Below are 24,181 nucleotides of genomic sequence, written 5' to 3'. Positions count from 1 at the left end.
GGACCTGTTGGAATGGCTCCAGTGGAGGGCCACAAAGATGATCAGAGGGCTGGAGCACCTCTGCTGTGAGGACAGGCTGAGAGAGCTGGGGTTGTTCAGCCTGGAGACGAGAAGGCTCCGGGGAGACCTTATAGCCCCTTCCAGTACCTAAAGGGGGCCTATAGGAGAGATGTGGAGGGACTCTTGATCAGGGAGTGTAGTGATAGGATGAGGGGTAACAGTTTTAAATTGAAAGAGGGGAGATTTAGATTAGATATTAGGAAGAAATTCTTTACTGTGAGGGTGGTGAGACACTGGAACAGGTTGCCCAGGGAAGCTGTGGCTGCCCCATCCCTGGAGGTGTCCAAGGCCAGGCTGGATGGGGCTTTGAGCAGCCTGGTCTAGTGGGAGGTGTCCCTGCCCAGGGCAGGGGGTTGGAACTAGATGATCTTTAAGGTCCCTTCCAACCCAAACCATTCTCTGGTTCTATGAAAATTATTTATTTTGGCATTAGGTTTATATAGAACCTAATTTTAGCTTAATAAGAAAAAAATCTAATGCACTAGAAATGTGCTTCCTCTGAGGATTAGAGAGAGCGGAAAAGAACGTGTAGCATTCCATGTAAGGGATGAGTAAAAAATTCTTAGTTTTAGAAGCAGTTCCTGAAAATAGAGTCCTACATCATCACTGAGCAACTGGAAAAACACCACCACAATGGTTGTACGCTGTGGATTTTTAATCCTGAATAATTTACTTTGAGTTTTGGCAAAGGGAACCTATCAAACTCTTCATTTCTCTTTCATCTTCACATATTTTTTTTCTCATTTCACGAATAAGTGAAAGTTGTATTTGAGTGAATATCCTTTGTATCAGAGATTGTGCAATGTCTTTATCGTACATTATCTTTTTTGTTTTGCAGTATCCCATTAGGAGAGCGGCTCATACAAGACTCTGGCTTCTTCGTTTCGCAGAGCTCTGCTTCTGTGCTTCTGCTAAACAGACGACGTTATGGCTCTGTGTTGAAACTATGTACTGCCACTCCGCTGCGTATCTTAAAATCTCAGGAAATTTTGTATTCCTCAATCAAAAAAATGTGTAAACAAGCGGTAAGTATTAAAGAAATAATATATAAGTAGCATAGTAACTGGTAGTCATTGACATTAAAGAGAACAAACAGAAACAAATGCTTTAAATCATGGCTGTTAATGTCTGGTTCTTTAAGAATTATACTGTTTTCATTTATCTGAAATAAATACAAATTATGTCCCCAAGGGATTGTCCTCTGCTCTCCAGCAGCTTTCAATAGCTGTTAGATCCAAGAATTTGTTTATTTGTCATCACATCTTATAACCTGAGCAGGGATGCATTTCTGGATTTGCTACATTGCTTGACTTTGGTTAAATAAAAACATGAGTAGTTTTATTTTCCTCATTATTTGGAAAGAATAATTCACTTGATGGTCTTATGAACTGGAAATCTGGCCAAGGGCGTTCACGCGTAAGACCCCCTGGTATTCCTGGGTTCAGGTTCTAATGCAGCTACTGAAAGATGCCTCAAAACTTCTGCCTGGTGCTGGTCGTTTATATCCAGTTCCTACATTAGCAAAGAAAATACTTAAAGTATAAGCTGGAGGCATATCTGCGTCCAAACCTGCATTGGCTCCGCTCAACCAGTGCAAACCCGCGTGAACAGACCCGAGGTAAGAGCCCAAAATAGCAACGAGATGCAAATCGTCCCATTTATTGCCTTGAGATTAAAATCCGAACACCGTTTGTCAATTTCTACAGACAACTTAATAGGTGACCAAACCGCAAAAAGTAAAGGGGTATTTTTAGTGCTATTGTCTCACTTCAGGGATGGGAGAGAGAACTTATTCTGGGTGCAAGCGGGAAAGACTGGGTGCAAGCAAAGCCCTGCTGGGAAAGGTTTGGTGTCTGTGCGAGAGCAGAGGAACCGAGTGGGGTGCGCACGGGTTAGACCAGGTCCTCATTAAGGGCCACCAAATGAGGAGTCCAGCATGAGGAAAACAAACAAGGCGCTTGGCTTCCAGCAAACAGCCAACAAGTCGGGATTTCTTCTTGAATCTCAAGGAGGCGAGGGATTTGTGGGTTCAGTTTGGAATAGTACATATGATTTCCCCAGCCTTCCACAAATCTGCTTAACTTTCATGAAGCTAATCAAATTGCTTTTCATTTACGCTTTTCTCTTTCACGTAGATATGTTCCAAACAACTGTAGTAGGAACAAACCCCTGGAAAGCTCAGATTGTCTACTTACTCGGGACTCCAAATGCGCCCGCCAATTTGGGGAAAGACAAAGACATTCAGGAGCAGGGTTTTGGGGTTTTACCAGCTGTTAAAGAGCTGAGGCGCGTTTTCACAACCCTCTCTCGGCGTTCACGCGTGTTAGTAACAACTGACTTGAGGATAATGCTACTAGCTCCATGCAACTGCTTATTTTTAGAGACTACTTTTGAAAGTAGTTACTGTAAAGCTTTTCTAGAAATGTTTGTAGCGAAGCATTCAGCCTCATTTCCCGGTGTTTGATTTAAGGTATAAGCTAATTTTATGTAGTTAAAATTTTATTTTGCAGAATAAAAGAAAATTTACTTACCTTTACAATAAATATTGTGTTAATTCACATTTCTTAATGAACATACATATGACGGCCCATCGGGCAACTTCACAAGTCTTTTTTAACGCTGCTGTCTTTGTGGTTAGGTCAGATTGTAAACGTACATGATTGGAAATACAAATGGTAACGCGAAGTGAAATCCTGTGGGTTTTGAAGAGATATATTCCAGGAAAACAGCTGGCCTGGTTATTGAATTAAGAAAAATACGTCGTGTATTAGCTGGAAATACATGTAAACATAATCCAAGCGGATCTGTCATGCATTTCTTTCTTCACACATTCTCCGTTCTTACTCATCCCTTATATCTGGACACATTGTTTTCAGTGACAATAACGCTGCCATCGGCTCTCAGACACTTGGATTCGGTTAAAAATCCCCCAAAGCCACGTAAGCGCAGTATGAGCGAGCTGCTCGGGGGTAACGGGGTAGCCGCCACAAAATCAGGAGACTGGAAAAAACCCCACTCTGAAAGGTGGCGCTAATGGAAGACGTGGAGGAAAAGGGGAGGCCAAAGACTGCATTCCCACAGCTACTTAGTGAATCAGGGCATCAGCACGCGCGGTGCCGCAGCAAACTGAACGTGACCCAACTTCCACAAAATACCACTTTCCAATACCCTACTACATTAACAGCTACGAGCGTGAACTCTCCTGTATTTAATGCTTATGAAGGGCGTGATGTAAAGCCAAAGAATTTTAAATTGTTTAATGATAAATCCAGCTTGTTCCTAAGTACGAAAAAAAGTACGTCCTCCGAGAGATACTAACGAGATGCAATAGAGTGAAAACATGGTATTCAACTGGGAATTATGATGGATACACAATGTTACCTTAAGCACAGACAGTAAACCTTTAAAACAACATTAATTGTATACGATATATGCCTTTTATTTTCTCCACTAAGAAAAGGAAAAAAAAATCTAATTCAATTTATATAAACTGCTGTGTTTGCTCACCTAAAATATTAATTTGAGGCAAGATGCTTTGAAGGAAATCCCATTTTCAGATCACGGGCTTCTGATAATCATATGAACTGTGATAATCATATTAACTGCTAATTATCAGTTACCAGCATAAAAAAAATGAGTATTCTCCAAACACTGTGATCTGCGAGAGCTGGGTCTGAAGTAGGCATGAAGTGCTTCTTCAGCACTTAATTTAAGTGCACTTAAGCACTTTAATGGCTTAATCCTCTGTTAAATCCTCTGGGGCTGTTCTGGACTAGCTGGTCCCCCGTCAGGATTTGGTCAGGAGGACAAACACACAAATCACTTCGAGTACACAAAAAGACAAAATACGTACAAAATACCCAACAGTGCCCATCCTGGTGTGCGGCGCGGCAAATGCCCCCAGATTGAGCAGTGGAGTATGGCCAGGAAGAGGAGTATGAGGCCTTCAACCCCACCCAGGGGTGCGGGGGATTATTAAATACCTGATTACACATACGGCAGTTTCCTGGCCCAACAGTAACTTTCACAGGGAATGTCGAGAAATAGAGGGAATCTCACTTTTCAGTGGAGTGTCCACACTGCAGAGGTATTTATTTACATTAACTCACGTAGTCAGCTCCTGAGATGATCATTCCCTTACACAAATAATCAACGTGCAGCATAAGCATGCATTAAGATTCCTGAGAAGAAGAAAAACAAAAAGTTACTATATCCTTACATTCTTTTACTTGAGAAAAATCCAGTATTATCCCAAATCCCCCAAAATAAAATAATGTTTATCGGCAAGCTTATTGTTCAATAGCTTGCGTCTTCTAGGTGTTGCTACTTCCCCAATGCTGTAAGCCTGGATCCTGCATTTTCTCACTTGGAGACTGCTCATTCCTCCAAAAATTTCATTCATTCAAAAGAAAAAGTTTAAAAAACGATGGAAAACCACCACAGCTTAAAAAAAAAAAAAAACCGCTCCAGTTTTATCATCTAAATCTTCTGCCTCCTGTTATGTGCATAAATCACAACTAAGAAACTTTGTGAGTATTTTCATGATAAATTTAATCAGCTTTGGAACAGTGCAATAAAAACCACCACAATGTAATTCTGGCAGACTTCATGTATTTCTTCTCACAGCCACGAAAAGCATTCTCCAGAAGTTAAATTTTTGATACAGCTTCAAGTTTATCTGATTTGCACATTCCTTTTTTTAGAAGATCAGCTTTTCTGAAAGTAATCTTCCTATTTTGATTGCTATAAGTAGTATTTGGCTTTTCAAGCATTCTCACCTTCCCCCCTTTTTTCCTCCTCGGTTCAGCTGCTTGCTCTGTATCCCCCCCAAAATACTCATCTCATTGATGCTGCTCTGCTGCTAGTCCACGAAATCAATAAGGTCTTTGAGCATTTTCATCATGGTAGGCAAGTTATTTTTCATCTCCAACAAGGACACCAAGAATGCGTTTACGCTATAAACTTCATCATGGTTTTTGCTCACCTACAGGCAAAAGCCCCGATTAAACACAACGCCGCGAGATGAAACAGCAGAGCTGAGAATACAAGAATCCCTAGAATACAAGAATCCCTACTGCCGACAGCATTTTGACGGAGACAGAGCAGACACTGCAAACATTAGGAAATACTCTTCAGTAGTTTCGCCAAGGTAGCGCTTTTCTTACAGGTAGTAATAAAGCAATAGTCCGTCGATCCAGATCTTTTCTCCATGAATGTGGGGTTTTTGTCATGACGTGCACAAACTGAGAAATAAGGCTAAGTACACAAAACCTAATGTTAACAGTCAAGACACCATTCAAACTTTCACCAAGGTTTGTCAGGGTTAATTAACCTTCTGCACTTAAATATAGCGGTTTTAAATAGCTGCCGCTTCATTCAATCATTTTCTTCCGAAATTATTGTTTTAAGAGACATAGTGTGGACAGGCCACACTATTAGTGTGAAGATGGAGCTGGCACAGTTTTGAAAACCAGTTAAGTATGTTCACTTAGGTGTCCAGTTACATTCCTCAGCCCTTTTCCCCCGGAATAGTTCACAGTGGTATTCCAGACGTTACTAACCAAGCATGACAACAATCTGAGGTTTCCAGAATCCCCCTTTCGGACAAAACAAAGTGAGAGGTGAGTTCTACAGGTAACTTTTAATGCAAGTCTCGAGAATTTGAGAAGATTCAGATATTTTTCCCTTCCCAATACATGTGATTCCATTTATTTACATACATTTTTACCTTTTGCTATACATCTTTTGCTATAATTAGTTACCCTTTTCATTTTTAAACAATAGCACAAGTGTTTTATAGTCATGACACCTCACAATAGCCTCACTTGCCACTTAGGCAAAATTAAAAAAAAAAATATTACGCCTTTAATCTTCTGGCAAGTCAGGATTTTCTCTTCATTTATTAGTAGCTGTGCCTGGCAGAACACACCAAAGGTGCCGACACTCGTGACTAATCTAGATGAAGTTCAAGTTCGCTGACAGGAGATAATTTTCTTCAGTTCTTCATTCAGCTCTTACTCATCCCAGGTATCTCCATATTTATTTACTTTAACTAAAGAAAAGAAGAAAAAGTAGTCACATATGACAATTTAACCACAAAACTTTATCTTATACAAGGCCGAAAAGTAGGATGAAATGCATTATCATTTCAAGTGGCAAGTGGGGAGAGCATCAGTCACAGCACAACAGGCACCTACTTAAAGTTACTTTTGAATAAATGGGGAGAAAAGTTTGTTAATCATTATTCTTTCGTGAATTATTATTCAGTCCAGAGGCCTACTGTGCTAATTCCGGCTCTACCGAATTTGTAATTACTTTGAAACAAATGTTACATGTGGATGAAACAAAGACAATTGGAGGAAACAGGCAAGGAATGTTACGATAAATAATGTGGCTACATAATCTCGTTACGTGCACAATTGGATGGATTCAGGATAGTTAAAAACACATTCAAAGACAAACAAACAAAATCAGTAATCCCTACTAGGAAACTACTCAGCCGTTATTATTTGGCAGCTTCCTTCAGCATAGGAGTGAGTCAGAGAATGAAAAAAAACCCGCCAGGGTACTGGTCTTAACGGATTTATTCAGAAGTGTGTCGTGCATAACTGAACAACGACCAGACAGTGAAAAGATCTCCTGATGAGCAGTCTGTAAGTGACTGCCATCACTGACAGGGCAAAGGATGGATCTATATGATCGAGTAGGAATGCTGACACTCATCAGGCACCCCTTTATAAATCTACTTGTAGGTTAATTACTAAGCCCACTGATTATTAATACTTATCTGCAGTAGAACCAGTGGAATAAAGCAGAATGCATGCTCCTTGTTTCAGTGAGATGTCAGCAAAATTAACATAATACGCTGACAAATCTCTTTTAAGCTGGCTGACATAGCAGTGAGAGCACAACGAGAAGCTCTCTCAAAGTACAGTGTGATTCCCATTTCTATTAACGGTGGCAGCTGAGCAGCCTGAGCTCATTCCCTGGAACTCAGTCCAGTCCAGATCACTGTGCAGGTGCACATGTTTGTATGGCTACAAGGAAGGGAGAAGGCACCAGCAGATGGAAATTAGGGACTGCTTAAAACTGGTTTGTTTTCCCTTATGTCCTTGCAACAGAGGGCAGAAACCACCATCTCCTATTTGCTAGCCTGGTTCCTAGGACACAGAGATAGGAGGATGAACCAAGGGGTAACGACTCGGGACGTACGAACGGGCGTATGACAAGTAACACATCCAGTGTGACACGAGAAGCTAAATCAGATCTTAGCCCGCAACATCAGTAGAATTCCTGAACCGTAGATTTAAATGTGCTTCCACTTGTAAAACATTTCTGAAGTTTTGTATTCCCTCCTTACTCTTTTTCCCTAAAAATAACAGAGATACTCTTAAAAGTTTATTTACAAACTCATGCACTGCTCAGTGCAGTTCTATTCTCAAAGCCCGAGTATAACCATGAAACGGAACACAGAAACATAACAGACAGAATGCAATATTTGATCACCGTTTTAGAGAGATCTTTTACAGACCTCAAATAACTAAAAATAAAATAATGAATATATAATGCTCAATTCACAGCCACAAGATTTGCTATGGAACATGGCAAGGTTTGCAGAATGCTGCCTAAGATTTCTGTGTGTGGTTTTCAAGTGACATTCAGGCTTTCAATTTGTGAAGAAATAGCTTGAAGAAGAAATGTTGTGTAAATCAATGAAGTGTCAGCTGATGGAATTTAGAAGTATCTGAAACTACAGCTTCAATATTTTTTTAATGTCTCATTCAGCATAGTCACGTGATATGAGAAAAAAAGGCTTTCATCCTTGAAATAACAGATTTAAATCGTTACCCAATAATTGATTGTAATCTGTCCAAAGACAGATTATCTGAAGAAAGTAATTCACAAGCATGAAAACAGACTGATGCTCCTAAGCAACGCTGTTCCAAAGCTTACTATTATTGCTTCCAAACCTTTTGCATTAATATCCTTTTTTATACTTATTACCGCCTGTTATGACTGATAGGAGTCGATAACTCTTCCTACAAATCTTGTTGCAACGTGATTGACAAGACTGGGCACTGCAGACAAACCCAAAGGATTCAAGCTGACTACTCCAGCAGGGTGTTAAATGTTCCTCTTGCTAACATCATTTTCACAGATGCCACGCTAAATAAAAAAGCCCTAGAGCAAGCAATTATGAATGACTTCTGTGTCTCCTTTTCAAAAAATCGATTGAGTCAAAGAGTTGACTGAATGGCATCTTAATCTTCAGGATGTTGCATTCTTATTTTGCTGTGTAAAGTTTTGTTTTTCACTATGAAAACAAATCTCAATATTGCTGCCAAATACTGTTTCCTTCCTTTGAGTTTTAATGTAGAAAATGAACCTCTACAAACAATGCCTCTATAGAAATCCTCTAATTCCACATGAAACAATTCATAAAAATAAATACACCCCCCCTTCAAAACCATCGGCCATGTGCTCTATTTTGAGAGAACAATGCTATCTAAAACGTACACCCCCCTTCCAAAGCTAAACCTCTTCAGTGTAGCTCTGAGCTCAGAGAATTCTGGCTGAAAGAGGTCGCTCGATATATTCAAAAAGCCAAAAGTTACGAGATTTTTCAGTCTGGCACCAAGCAATACGGCTGGAGAAGAGGAGTTATAATTTGCTATTGGAAGATCAGTATTTTTGAAAAACAAAGTAATGTGAAATATGAAACTGTAGATCACATCACATATGAGATAACTGCAGATACTGTAAAAATAAATTGCTTGAAGGGTAAGCAGAATTAAGCCACTTTTAACATTACTGCCAATATTTGAATTTACTATACATTCCTATAAATCAGTATATTACCTTCCTTAGCTGGTTTTTCCTGTGAAAACTTGCTTGGAGTTTCTGCCTTTGGTGGTAGCATTACCTCATATGTCTCTCTGTGTTTATTCCTTAATTCCTCATATGTGATGCCTTTCTTTTTACGACTTTCTTCTGGAATTGGAGCAGGATCTGAAAGAAAAAAACCCCAACCAATCAAACACCAAAATACTAGAAATGGCATCACCCCCCAAAACTTGGCTACAACCTGTTCTAGAATGCCAGTTAATTACAGCTCAATCCCAAATGAAAAGGAGCATGACAGCTGCAGTTCTAAATGCAACCGAGAATGTATGCACTCTTTAATTAATCCACTCCTTTTATCCTTTTCATTTTGTCAAACTGCTTTGGAAGACCGGCAGTTAACTCCTTTTCTTCATTTTACCCAATGGAATTCCAACCAACCACATGGCAGCTGATGGATAAAATATTTCTGGTCACTTTATGTAAAACCTATGATAATCATACATTTGCTATATTTATGATTTCAGAAGAGAAATCTAGGTGAAGCTCAAAGGTTTGCATTCAGGCTTCAAATTCTGCTTTCAAAGAATTAGTACTACATCCATCGCATGTCACCTGATAAACATTTTATCCTTTTATCTACATTTAAAATCCAGAATCTTGGTTCTATAATTAAGGTTTACCAACTATTGATATTTGTGATGAAGCATAATTACAGTTTCCTTGACACATTTATATCCGATACTTTTATAGAACTAGAACTGAGTTGCATGAGAGGGCTTTTTTTGTGAAATAAAACCTTTTCCATAAAGCAGTTAAAAAACCCAAACTAATTCAAAGTATGAAACTCTGCATTTGAGAGGAACTTCCTCCTTTGTGTACCAGAGAGACCTGAATTCAGGATCGCGTGTTTCCCCTGCAATAGCTGAGGTCAGAACTCAAACTGGAGGGAGGGGAACAGCTGCACAGAACAGTGCTTGAAAACCATTTCAGTTCTCCGTGAGAAAATCAGCTGTTGCCGGACAGAACACAATATGCATTCAGTTCTCAGAAGATTTAAATGTTTGTCACATTATAAAAAAAAAAGTTTAAGGTCACTGAATTATAGTGGTATACAGTTACAGCACCACTGCTGCAGAAAATGAAATAACCTCAGAAAGGCTAGCAGATAAATGGTAGAGACTATCGTTTATTTAGTGCAGTGAAAAGATGGCATGTTCATCTTAATTCCAATCAAAAAGAACTTCAGGCTGAGTTTTTTGCAGCTTTAGTTTCACGACAGATTGAACCTTGTAAATTAAATTACAATCTCTACTTGCAATTAGAGCTACATAACATGAAAAAACCCTGAATTTAAGTTACAGTTAGAACACAAAATACTACATAGATTTATCTTCTGTGTAAAAACAACTCTGGGAACTTCAAGCTGTTTCATTCAAAACCACTATATTGTGCCGTGTACATTTGTATGGGATGAAAACACATAGTTTAGTAAGAGAAGTATCTCAGAGAAACACAAGAGTCATTTTGCTACAAACTGCTAAATATTAAGACCAAACACACCTTGAACAGTGTAATCAGTAATTCCTGTAGGTGAAGATTCATTCAGGGAAGCACTGAATGGAACTGGTTCATAGCTTGAGAGGGCTCTATCTGTTGCACTATAATCGTCTGAATAGCTAGAAGGAAGTGGGAATCCAGCTCTTGGAGAAGAAGATTCAGTAAATGACTGAGAAGGCGTGTCTGAAAATTCAGATTTCCGACTGGAACGGCTGGAAAAATAACACAATTAATATTAAATACAGAAATACTAAAGTTAAAAATGGAAATATAAGACTAACATTATGTGCAGTTCAAGAAAATACTATTTTAAATGGTTTATTTCCAACATGAATTACCTTCATAAAACAAGTTTGGGGTGGGTTCCCCCCCGCCCTTTACATTGCAAAGATCTGTGTAGTCCCTTCCCCAACACTCTTCCCTTCCTCCCAGAAACTCATCTTATACCTGAAAGTCTCCAGAACAGAAGACAAAAGGACAAAGCATTTTGCACTTTACAAGACAAAAAAATGACAATCCCTCCCCCCAGGGAGTCTTCTGACAGAAAAAAAAGCATCAGACACAAATAGTACAGGGTGTGAGGAGGTAACTAGTGGTAGCATAAACTACAGTTATTTCTAAAGGCCTTTTAGGAAGCTTTCACAATTTAAAACCCTTCATCCTTAGAAGCTGCTGTAATTGATCAGTACTGAATAGCACAGGAAAAGGAGAATAAAGAGCTATCTTGGGGAAATCAAATCACGAAGGTTTACTGAGTTGCTGAATTCAGCAACAGAAACATTAACAAATTTTCTCTTAAGACAGAAAGGTAAGATCATATAAAGAATATTCTGGAAACTGATGCCTGATACTCTAAAGCATTTGCTACCTACTCAGAATGGCCCTGCAAACCTCTACACAAGATGTCTCTTTATCAAGAAAGACACCACTTGGTGCCACTAGAATGCCTAGTCATTTCTTTTACTTTAAATTTCTGCTTAGCTGTAACTTTTAGTTTCATATTAAAAACATTTGCAATTAGTCTTTGTTTTATTCTCACAATGAGCATGCAGAGCTAAGCCATGTTATTGCCTCAATTATATTTTTAAAGTATATGGAAACACAGCTTTAAAGAACTAATCTTTTAGCTCCCTACCTATTTTTAACAGCAAATGAGAATTACCAAAATGCATCAACTAGTAGACATATAATGACCATGAAAATGTAATGATTTCTGTTGCTGGCTTAAAAGAGTACCATGTATGGACAAAAATGCAATTTGAATGAACTTACCAAAAAAAAAAAAAGAATTTATCACTTAGGAAGTAAAATTTTAAAGATACAAGAGAACAGGCCATTAAAGATTGAAGGGACATTTGGTCCCTTCATTGGTTGAAAGGACATAAAGGTCAATGGCATTTAATTCAGTGGTAATTCCTGAAATTATATTTGATGCCATAAAAATGTAAACATTTCAGAATAAAGGTAAATCTTGCAGACAAAATTGTCATAAATCTGAATTTATAAAGTACTTAAGAATTTAATCAAATCCTTCATAAAGATTTAACAGGTCTTAGCACATACATAGCAGGACTACTATTCACTCTCCAAACACTATGCTCCTAGGTTTGAATCAAGGGTTTAAGTGAGATATTCCGAAAGTAGTTTGCAATTAAAAACCACTTGAGGTAGAAAACATTTTGGAACAAAACAGGAAATAGTTTTAAGAACCTGATGAGTTTCTCATATGTACAGCATAATGCTGTTACTGATGTAAAGGATTTAAACAAACAGCAGTAAGTTTGACCGCCATTCTTCTTCCTGCACTGATATTGTTTACTGAGCTCTTTCCTTTGATAAACACTGAAATCATTTCCACCCTCTTCCTACTTCAATCAAACTAAACTATGGGAAAAACTTTCAGAACGTAACACTACTTTATTTCAGTTAGCTTAGTTTACTTCTAAACTAAGGAGACAACTTCTGCAGTCACACTACTGTAAGTAAATTCCACAGGAAAACATCTTAATTTACAAGGAATACATTTTGCTAAGTAAAATGTTTCTTTTTCTGCTCCTCAAAGTGATCAGGTGTATGTAAAGAGCTCAAAATGCATGTTTTATAGCTGGCCAACCGATACAGATACAACTTCCCAAAAGCGGCAGATCTGGGCTAATACAGGAAATAGGGAAAGGGCAGCTCCGAAGGTCTTTGAAAGCAGCAAACGTAGCCTTGATCTGTTAATGTTTAAAGTGTCCTATTCAAGAAAAAGTTTTAAATTTAAAAGAGAATTAAATTCTTACTTATGTGAACTATGTCTCTGAGCTTGTCGTAGAACATCTCCTATTGGGGAATCCTTCAGTTTCTTAAATTTCTCGCTACAGATTGGCAAGTAGGATATCTTTCCAGCCAAGTATCCGCACATTCCAGCAACTTTTTTAAAAAGAAAAAAAGGTGGGTTTATATGCTGAATCATAACATTCAACGTAGTTTTAAAATAATAACTTTCAAATAAGTTATACAGTATCTTGAATAAATGAGAAAAAAAACGAGTTTAGATCTAAACCAAAACCATGTAGCAATCATCTTTCTCTGCTTCTTTTGTAGACAAAGGGTACTAAAAACAAACGCAACAGCTGACCAGAGACATAGAGCAATGGTTTAGACAAGGCAAAAGCATCAGATGATTTCAGCTAGTACTTGATGAATAAAAGGTGACAAAAAAAGGAAAATAATTGCAATCAGTTTTTCCCAAGATCCAGAAATAACAGTTTAACTATCAAAGATGATAAAACAGTCAGGAATAAACAAAGGTAGTAAACTCTGCTAATTTAATCCATCAGAACATTCACATCTTGAAAAGGCTTTCACTAATATGAAGAGAATTCTAAATAAATTTAGGATTAGGCTCAGTATCTTCTGAAGAGGATTCTATGATATGGTTGCCAGAGGGCAAACAACTGAATTACCTGAACCCTCGCAATCACTAGGCAAATGCTTTCAATTTTGCGCCTGAGCTATTTGCATCGGCTAGACAGGACACAAGAATAAACGATCACGATAGTTCTTTCTGGGCTTAAAACTGGTGATTTCCACCAACTGGCTCCTTCAAGTTTTATGAGTAGGTCAAACAGAGTATGAAGGAGCATGAAGGAATCAATGGCAATTAATAGAAGTTCTGTTGTTGACTTTGTAGGAGAAATGGAATACATCCTTCTTTCATATGCAACAAGTATTTTCTAAATACAAAGATTAAAGACTTTCAATCCTCTTTAAGTCAGGAAAGAGTTAACTACCAATAACATTAATCCTCTGAGGTCCTCACACTAGATTACATCGCCTGGGAATCAATATAGAAGGGGATTTTACCCTTCCCTGATGTACTGGTACTGCAATTGTGATTCCTGTTCTAATCTCTGTATTTTCAAAAGGACGTTAAAAATCCTTTTCCAAGGGAAAAGGGAACAGCCACAACTATGAGCAAAGTTTACAGATGAGAAATTAAGGGTTTACCAGGTCAAAAAAATTGTAAGACACCTCAGATGCTAAAAATATACACAAAGGGAAAAATTCCAAGCCCCTAAAAGGAAAAATGGCTCGACAAGAATTCAAAGTAAACATTTAGCAAACTAAAGCTAAGCAGCAAAGGTGATGAATCTTTGGCATAAATTACAGAGAGAGTTTCATTTCCTTGAGGCCTTCCAGTCAAGAAAAGTGGAAGCATCTCTCTGGAAGATGTTTCACCCAAAGTAATCATTGGCTAAAATATTTAGTTTCCCTTACAGAACTATCAGCCAGACGATCCACATTTTTGAAGTTAGCACAGTAAATTAGATACTGTTGCTCTCTGCTTCTTCATATTTGTGAAAGAGGCCAGGTCCCACTGCAGGCTAACACAAAGTAGGACATACAGATCTTACCCTTCTTTGCCAAAGAGGAATAGAGGACCAATAGCTCTATAGCATGTTGAAGGGGATGCTGTCAATTTAGTGCATCAGTCACAACTAACTTGAAGTTCCATTAAGTTGTCAGAGCGCCTAGCAGGCTACTGAGAAAAGTTATGAGTAATTCCTATAGGCAGAAGAACATCCTGGAACCTGAAAATTCCTATCTAGAAAATGAAACACCTCTCAACTTCCAGATAAAACTAAGAGGGTCAAAGCAAGGAAAAATGCACGACAGAGACTAAAAAAAGACCTGACTCAACTATGTTAGTTAGATATAGAAGACCCATTACTGTAATTGATCATAGATATTCTTCATAAAAAGAATCTAACAACCACAAGGGACATACGCCATTACTGAAGACAGACTATTGTAATCACTAGATGCAGAAGCAGCATGCCCAGATCAGTGATGCTAGAAAAGCAAGAACCATCTTGAACTGTCTTACTGTTGTTTAACATCCGCTAGCTATGAGCTAGCAGCCGTGCCTGGAATTGCATATGCTCTTCTCTCAGAACTCATGGAGGGGGGGAAAAAAAGACAAACCAAACACAACTGCACTGCTTCCTTTAATCAGATTTCACTGCAAGAGGAATGTACAGTTAAATTATGAGACATAATTTGGACCTGTAAACTATGTCCCTGGCAATAGTTTTCAGGAAGATCCTGCAGACAGTAGGGGCACCTGACCTAAACAATATGAGGATGAAACAAGAACTGCTTAACTCAGGCACTTTCCACTCCAACTATGTCCCAGAAAAATCCCCGTATTTAAAATGCACATAAATCACACAAAGTTACCTACTGAAAAACAACCAAAACAGATTTTTTTGGTATAAAATCAAAGTCCACATGCCTACCGGTGTACAACGAGAAGCCACAAGTATTTTAGCTTATAATCTTAACGTTAAGAATAGTGGGTCCAGTCCAGCTGCTCCTTATTCTTCCCCTTGATTTCAAAACAATTAAACAGGAGGAATATAGCCCTTAACTGAAAACGTCTAGGGGGAGGTATCGGGGAAATAGTAATTCTATTATTTATTAGAAACGTTTGTGTTATAAATTGTTTGGCATTCAAAGAAAGCAAGTAGAATTTAGCATAAACAAATGGCAGCCCTAGTCTCTCGCATTCATTTATCTACTTAAACAACACTTCCTTCACCACAAATCATGGGTTTTACCCTCTTCCCATTGAAATAAACTGTGAGAGTAACTGGCTGTATCTGGGCAGATTGGCAAGATGGCAACTTCCTGTTTTACTGTCATGTATTACATTTAAAAGGTTAATTCATTAATTTATTTTTGATTACACTTAATCCAATATCATTCACAAGAAATTGCTGTTTTCCTACAATTGTACATACATAATGTCCAGGAAAAAAAGGCACTAAAATAGCCTGAATGGGACAAGTGAGATGCATGAATAAAGACCTTCAAATTAGGAAGGGAGGGGTGGGTGTACTCTGGCAAAGTAATTTAGACTAAGCTTGTACAGGATTTATTTACAACGCTTTTATCTTAAATTCTTACATTACACTCGCCAAGCACATTTCAAATCTTACAATTTTATGGAAAGCCTATAGACAAAACTTGTCCAAAACGTGCTGCACGAATTCGAAGATGGTGAATAAACGAAAAGCTCTACCTCTTGATGTTGAGCACGTTCTTACAGCATGAGATGCTGTAGTTAAGAAACACAGCTAAAAAGTTGCTGACCAATAGAATTAAGTGCAGGAAGGTGAAACTTATTAATTGGACATATCAGATAATTTACTTCTATCTTCAGACACAGCTGTACCAATGTAAGCACACAGTGGAGTGACAGTGAATCAGCCAGCTGGTCTCATAGGAATTACATCATTACATCTGCTTAACAGACTCCATAACCGAAGGCATGAATACGAGCCGAAATTATATGTAACTTTTACTTACACGCAACTTTGGTAAAAGAGCCAAATCTTGAGCTGTCTCTTAGGACACCTGAAAATGAGGATCAAAGTAATTATTACTAAGTTATCAAGAATTAAGCTGAAAGACATCAACTGTAGTTATGTTTGTAGGTAGCAGGTTACTCTTTTACACTTAATGTTGAAGAAAATTTAAAAAACCCCTAGCATCTGAATTCCCCATAAAACTATAAAGATCTAAGAATTACCTCTTTAATCATATCACACACTATTACTACACACTATAGAATATATTGTTTCATAATCACTGACATATTGCATTTGTCGAACAACATAAAATGAACATTAATTTGATTTTAAAGTTTTGCTCCTTCTTTAGTTTTAGGAACTGTAAGTCATGTAGCTGAGGAGTCTAAACTTGTAATTACAAGTAGTTTAGACATTATACTATTATAGTAACTTTATTAACAGCAGAAACATATTTCATCTGAGCAAATCCAAATTAACCCAAAGTATGTTTACGCTTTACCTCTTCTAATTAAGAAACTAGTAGCAAGCATGCTCGCTGCAGCCAAAGGAAAAGCTGTGAAGAAGAAGAAAAGTTGTTTAAAATATGATTATCAGTATTTTCAACCACATTTAGCAAAACACGCAATAAAACGAGAGTTGCTAGGCCTTACTAAGCTCATCTGTATAAGAATATAAGTATATATATAATTAGCAAACTACATCTATTCATTATGAAACTTTCTCAATTCCAGATTTTAAGACCTACTACAACAGTTCTGGTTAGACCTACTAACAGTTCTGGTTAACAAGTCATCCTGTCTTCATTAGACTTCACGCTCCCAAAACTACAAAAGCCAATGGCAGGCAGGATAAAGCTCTAAGGAGAAGATTCCAGCTCTGGCTACAGCATCAAGGTGGTGCAGAACTTGAAACCAGAGAAGCACACACAGATCTTCAGGATGGGAGGCAGTTACACAGAGGCTGGCACCTCTAAAATTTTGTTGATAACCAAAAGTCTTGATTTTGTTTTAACATAAGAACTTGGGAAAAAGTCTAACTCTTATAAAGATACAAATTAAATTGATTAAAATTAGGTAACCTGTTTTATTCACCAGCAAATTAAGGAACAGGGCAGCATTTTCTGTAGCTTATGGATCAAACTATAGGACTCAGGGGTAGGGTCAGGAATGCAGAGAAGACAACAACTATGGGAGAACATTCCTGCCTATCGCAATCAGATTCATAGTTCACATGGGGTTTCATCATATTGGAAGTGTCCAGGTGACAGGAAACATTTGAAGATGGCAAAAAACCAACAGGAATGCTTACTTCAAGCAATAGTCATTATGAATTGGGAAGATTAACTTCGAAACTATCCATAAAAACCACGACACCTACACAAGATACAGTGACACTGAAATAACAAACACGACAGAAGGCTACAGTTAATTACATTAAACAGTTAGATGTGTTGTAATGAAATTACATTTTAAGCAAGTCTGAAAATGTAGATGCTTCAAAAAGGCTCAATGACTTTAAATTTACCTAGAGGAGAAATTTTTGCAACTGCACTTGATGTTTATAGTGTTTTGAATCCACACAATCTGATAATTAAGTTCATATTTAAAGACAAATGTTACTTTGTAGAATTTGGACAGCACAATATTGAAATATACTTTGCAAACTGAGGGTTTATTCCTTCACAAATTCTGTCAGGTTAAAACTAGCAGGTCCAACCAGCATTTTAGGGTAATTATGACTGGATGTCACTTTTAAGAAAAAGTATTGGCTTCTTGGTTCACAAGCAAGATTCCGGTAATGTTTCAAAATAGAGAATAAAATCTTCCAATCTCCCTGATGTTTTTAGAGATTCTAGGTCTAGATTTTTCCCAAAATTTAGACTTCTAGATTTTCTAAATATAGAATGGGAGTGGAGATTTGAAGGTAAATTATAACAGGAAAAAAACCATGAAGTTTAAAAATACAAATCCTAAAGAACTTATTACAGAGGACTTCAGTCTAACCCTTAGAGATTTGAAATGACTTAGAGGTCCAAAACAAATATTCCGGACATCAAAGTCAGGTTATGCACTTTAGTGGAAACAGCTGCTAGCATGTGAGCATATAAATGACCTAAAATGATAACTAGAAATTAAAAGAATAATAGGTAAATTAAAATTGGGTTCATACAAAAAAATTAACATGAATAATTATTCAGGTGCAGAAATAAAACAAAAGCAGCTTAGTAAGTCAGAAAATATCAGTGCTTTTCACTGCTATGGGCAAAATTACTTTTTCTGCTTCAGGAACAAAATAAAAAAAAACCTAGGAAAAATAATGGAAGGCTGATATATCAACAGCACATAATGTAATGTACCCTAGTCAAAATGGTTTTATGGGGAAAAAAGTCATATCATTCTGGTTTGGTTTTCTTAGCAAGACGAAGGGGAAAGGATAAAATTGTAGATTGCAATGTGAATTTTTACAGAATTAGAATTTATATTATACTATAATGTGATTAAATATTAGTAAACCCAGTGAAATATAGATTAAACTGAATTATAAAATGACTAGCAAGCATTTCTGAAATAGAAGTTGTCAATTGAAACTACTGCAAAACAGAGAGGGCTTGAAAGAACGGGTAAAAATTGATTACAGCTTGAAATTTGAATAAACAAGTGGAAAATACACAGAATCACAGAATGGTTGGGGTTGGAAGGGACCTTTGGAGATCATCTAGCCCAATTCCTCTGCCAAAGCAGGGTCACCTAGAGCAGGCTGGACAGGAAGGCATCCAGGCGAGTTTTGAATATCTCCAGAGGAGACTCCACCACCTCTGGGCAGCATGTTCCAGTGCTCTGGCACCGTCAAAGTAAAGTTTTTCCTCACATTGAGATGGAATTTCCTGTGGTCCAGTTTGTGCCTGTTGCCCCTTGCCCTGTCAGTGGGCCCCACTGAGAAGAGTCTGGCCCCATACTCTTGACACCCGCCCTTTAGATATTGATGAGATCCCTCTCAGTCTTCTCTTCTCCAGGATAAACAAACCCAGGTCCCTCAGCCCTTCCTCATAAAAGAGGTGCTCCACTCCCTTGATCATCTTTGTAGCCCCCTGCTGGACTCTCTCCAGTGGTTTCCTGCCTTTCTTGAACCAGGGGGGCCAGAACTGGACACAGTACTCCAAATGTGGCCACACCAGGGCAGAGTAGAGGGGGAGGATGACTTCCCTCGACCTGCTGGCCATGCTTTTTAATGCACCCCAGGAGACCATTTGCCTTCTTGGCCACAAGGGCACACTGCTGGCTCATGGCCAACTTTTTGTACCAGGACTCCCAGGTCCCTCTCTACAGAGCTGCTTTCCAGCAGGTCAACTCCTAGCCTGTATCAGTGCATGGGGTTATTCCTCCCCAGGGGCAGGACCCTACACTTGCCCTTGTTGAACTTCATTAGGCTCCTCTCCACCCAACTCTCCAGCCTGTCCACGTCTCTCTGAATGGCAGCACAGCCTTCTTCTGTCAGCCACCCCTCCTAGTTTTGTGTCATCAGCAAACTTGCTGAGGGTACACTCTGTCCCCTCATCCAGGTCATTGATGAAGATGTTGAACCAGACCCAGTACTGACCCCTGGGGAACACTGCTAGTTACAGGTCTCCAACTGGACCCTGCACCACTGATCACAACCCTCTGAGCTCTGCCTTCAGCCAGTTCTCAATCCACCTCAGTACACGAATGCACAGTAACACCTGTGAAAAACACGAACTGATACGCAGGCAGCCCACACCTCTTGCAAAGGGGCATTCAAACAATATGTATTTAATACAGCAAATACAACAATCCAGGTACATGTAACGCAGAACAATGAAACAAAGACAGGAGACCTAGAAAACAGCGACAGGCTTTAGGCTCTCCCACTGAGAGAACAGCACAGCACACAACTCCTGAAAAAAAGTCTCTCAATTACTGTTGTAGCTCCCTAAAATGAAAATACCGAAGAAACTAATTTGGGGCTTCTCAACAATACCTTCATGTTATTTCTTCAGCCTCTGTATAAAGATGCACGGGGCAGTAAGTTACATTGCCAATCCACAACTCACAACAAACCTCAAGAACAAACAACTCCCTCCCCTCTTGTCTTCCAGGGGAGAGATTATCAATAAGCCATAACCAATTGTCAGCTTACTACTAATGAACCTGACTCTTTTCACTTATAAAAATGTAATTGCTAGATTTTAGCAAAAGTTTCCAGGTATTCGAATAAAAGACAAGAATGCCAAAGCAATGGAGAAAGATAATAAAACAGAACTTTGAACGATTAATTCAAAATCACAATGCCTTAGAAGTTGCCCCTGGCTGCCAGGAGAAATGAGAGCCTCACTGTGCTAAATTTAGCAAATCAGTTACTAAATTCTTCATCTGCCCTTGTTTCTGCAAAGCCACCTATCAGCCTCAGGAGTAATCTACTAGGGTGCAATAAAATAGCGGGTAACAATCACATCAGAAGGCTTGGTCAAACCTCTTGACCAGGTGTATAAAAACCAGGTATGTCTTGAACCTTTGGATTACAAAAACAATGTTAAGTAGTAATGCCACCAATTTTCAATGTTTTGTGAAAAAAACCCAAAACCAACATAACCTTGATATTTCAAATAAATTAAGGTAAGACACATAGTATTCTATGAAAACAATGCAAGTTTATTATTCCTGTATACTAGCTGTAGTACAGAAACCATTACTAACTACAGAATCATGTTTGAGAATCCTGGCTTTTCTTTACAGGGAAAAAACCCCAAATGTCTGGCAATGTACAGACACAGAAAGTTTCTCCAAAAATTGAGCTGAGTGACTACTCATACATTGTTCTCTTCACAGCTCTTCATAAAGATGGAAAGTAATGGTTCTACAGTGAACTATTTTATTCTTGCGTTCTAAAGATAACAACAAAAATTGAAAATAAAAATATAGAAATAACAACAAAAAAATCAGATATATAAATAAACTAGAGACTCCATTAATTATATATATTTTCAGACTTTTAATAACAATATTAATTTAAAATATGAAGGGATCTTGTTATAAAGCATAAACATTAAAAATATGTTGCACCTTTTACAAAATTCCTGTCCTGCAATTGTAAATCCTACACAGATCAACGTCTACTGGGACACAATTTTAGATCTTGTGAAGCTTGTTAATGAACCCTTGTGATATAGTGACCCAAGCTTTCCTTCCTTAATACCTCAGATAACAACAAAAACTAAGGGTGGAAGAAAAGCAAGCGAAATTTACCAGCAAACTGAACTTACCTCTGTACCGGGCACTCTCTTCAGCGCATTCCTTGAGGAGTCTTCTTTCCTCCTCTGTAGGCACATAAGGCTTAGGGACTTCCCTCTTTCATTAGAGAAATAAATTAGAAAAGAATGAGCAAAAAAGAAAGGTTTAGGAGGATTTTTCAATTAAAAACTTTGTTTAACTTTCACACCTTCTAGTGCCTATACTTTCACATAGCTATACTTAAGGAACCAGTGCCTTTCATCAAGGAGTGTCACACAAAATATATAGTTTTAAAAAATCCAGTGCTTCTACAAAACACGACAGCAGAAAATATTTTGTGCATGCTCAAACCCCAACTCCATCCGCTCCTCTTTTCTTCAGAAAAAAAAGCCTGCTTTGCTGCTTGCAACCAGCTTTCCAAACTGATGAATTTTGACAGCTCATTAAAACCTCGTTTAGAATATTCGTCAGGGTTTTAATGACACGTGTTGTCCATTTACACGCGTATACTGAGTGTTTTTGCAGCAGGGGAGGCGTTTTTTCTACCCAGAGGTGCATGACCCTCTGCTGTTGCCAAAGGAGACACCAGGCCATGCCGACGACCGGCAGAAGGACGCCAGCACCGAGGACAACGCGGAAAAGCCCGCACGAAAAGCTACCGGAAAGCCCTCAAGGGCACCATCCCCGCACCGGGGCGGGCGAAATGCTGACAGGAATCCCCTTTCCCCTCTGGCCTGTGGAGGCCCAGCCACCTCCACAGCAAAAACAAGACCCCCCCCACCCACCCACCCGAAACCCCATCATGGGGGGGAGGTTTCCCCACAGAATTCTGGCGGCTGTGTCCTCCACACCCACCCCAGCCGAGCCGAGCCGAACCGAACCGAACCAAACTGAACCAACAACAAATACCTCGGAGGGGTCACCCACCTCCCCGCCGCCAGGACCCTGCCCGGCCTCCATGGCGGGGCGGGGAGGGCAGTGAAGAGCGATGGCTGACCCGGAAGTGGACGTGACGTTGCGCATGCGCGGAAGCGCACACCGCCGAGGCGGGGGGAGGGGGCGCCCGGTCCCGCCTCCTCCCCCCCGTGATATGTTAGGCCGCGAGGCCCCCTTTCGGGGCTTCCTTTGCTCCTTAAACCCCCCATCCGCCTTCCACAGCCTTGCCCTGTGTGGTAAACCCGGTTGGGGGGCCGTGGGGTAGGCCTTGAGTGCCTCGGGGTGCTGGCAAAATGGCGGCAGTGAGGTGAGGTGGGGGGCGGTCTGTGAGCCAAGAGCTGTGTGGTTATTGGGGCGGTGGAAGGGCTTAGGGTTAGCAGCTGAGGTGCGGAGCGTTAATTTCGATCGAGAGTGTTTCCTTCCTGCGCTTTATCTTGTTTCCTGCCTGACTAAAGAACGCCACCCTCTTAGGGTGTTTGAGAGCAGGCGCTGCTTCAGAAGTGGCGAATCCCTTCAAAGGTAATCCTTATGTGGTTGGGTTTGTCGCGCACAGCGTTGGTGCTTCTTGGCTTTGTAAGTGATGTGCTGGCTGTGATAAATTGCAACAAAACCCTGGAACACTAGGTATGTTAACTGGTTGCTAAACATACATGATCAGAACTAGCTAAAAAGAAAGGATGCCTGTTACCTAAGAAAGAGTTTGTTTGAGTTAGGACCAGCAAGTACCTGGAGGGCAACCACCTGAACTTGAAAGTGGTAGAGGTTTGGTGGTTAGGATTGTATTGAAGCAGGAGATTGGAAGGAGTCTATGTGCTTCCCTCTACCTAATCCTGTTGAAATGGCAGCTTTAGTTGATGGTTGCAGTTTATCTGAAATCAGTAAAAGCTGAGGAAAAAATAAAAAGATGTTTCTGATAGCATGATGTATGCTGTGGCGTTTTCTTGTAGACATTCGGTACTGTGGCTTGAATTCACCATATCCTTGTCTGCCTCTACTTGCCTGGAATGCACCACTCCCTCTCAGCCTTTCCTGGAGCGAGCCATTGTCTCTTCACCCTGGAATTTAAGTGAAGAGGCTTAAATTGCTACTGTCTGATGCCTGTGCAAAAAAAAGGCCATGCCTGAAGATAGGAGAGGGAAGGCTTTAGAGAGTGAAGGTGTCTGAAATTAGTAGGGAATGTGCATTCGAAATGCCTGAAGCTAGTAGAGAATGCAGCTATAAAATGAACACAAAGCATGCGAAGGACCTAGGACAAATGAACTGAGGAGCGTGTTTGGCTGCCTGGAGTGGCCAGCTGCACTGGAAAAACTGTAGAGGAGATGGGTTTCTGAGTACTGGATTCTTGAAATAAACTGGGAGGATAGAACCAGAAACTATGTTTTGTGGGGTTCTTAATTCATAGCTTTCATTGTACAACAAAGAAGTTCCTAATTTCCATGAGATGGCTCTGCCTGATAACATAGATTACTTCCCATTATCACCTCTGCCGATCACCTGGGCCCACCCTAATGAAGCATTCTGCAATACATGGACATCAGTTGTGCACATTATTAATCGGAAGGCAGAAGACTTTGGCCACATCGGCTCACAATAGTTTTATTTATGGGACTATAGAACACTTATTGAGATAACTTATTTCACGCTTCTTTCCACTTAGCTTTCAGTACATTCTAGGCA

General features: G+C 39.3%; 1 protein-coding gene across 2 annotated transcripts; it reads right to left on the bottom strand.

The window, feature by feature from the left end:
- Nucleotides 1–5,682: 5,682 nt before the first annotated feature.
- Nucleotides 5,683–22,606, bottom strand: OCIAD1 (OCIA domain containing 1). 2 transcript variants are annotated; one of them, XM_063336103.1, is made up of 8 exons: nucleotides 22,478–22,606; nucleotides 21,601–21,685; nucleotides 16,822–16,875; nucleotides 16,318–16,365; nucleotides 12,744–12,873; nucleotides 10,465–10,673; nucleotides 8,920–9,069; nucleotides 5,683–6,112 (listed from the first exon to the last, which is right to left on the bottom strand). In XM_063336103.1, the coding sequence occupies exons 1-8, from the start codon at nucleotides 22,589–22,591 to the stop codon at nucleotides 6,075–6,077; spliced, it is 828 nt and encodes a 275-aa protein (XP_063192173.1). In that variant the 5' UTR covers nucleotides 22,592–22,606; the 3' UTR covers nucleotides 5,683–6,074. The 2 variants fall into 2 exon arrangements, with proteins under 2 accessions (XP_063192173.1, XP_063192174.1); XM_063336104.1 differs by having other exon boundaries at nucleotides 22,496–22,564.
- Nucleotides 22,607–24,181: the final 1,575 nt, after the last annotated feature.

The sequence above is a fragment of the Chroicocephalus ridibundus genome, chromosome 5 (assembly GCF_963924245.1).
Source record: "Chroicocephalus ridibundus chromosome 5, bChrRid1.1, whole genome shotgun sequence".
Classification (NCBI taxonomy): Eukaryota; Metazoa; Chordata; class Aves; order Charadriiformes; family Laridae; genus Chroicocephalus; species Chroicocephalus ridibundus.
Note: the sequence above shows the minus strand (reverse complement) of the source record. Positions and strands in the feature narration are given on the sequence as shown.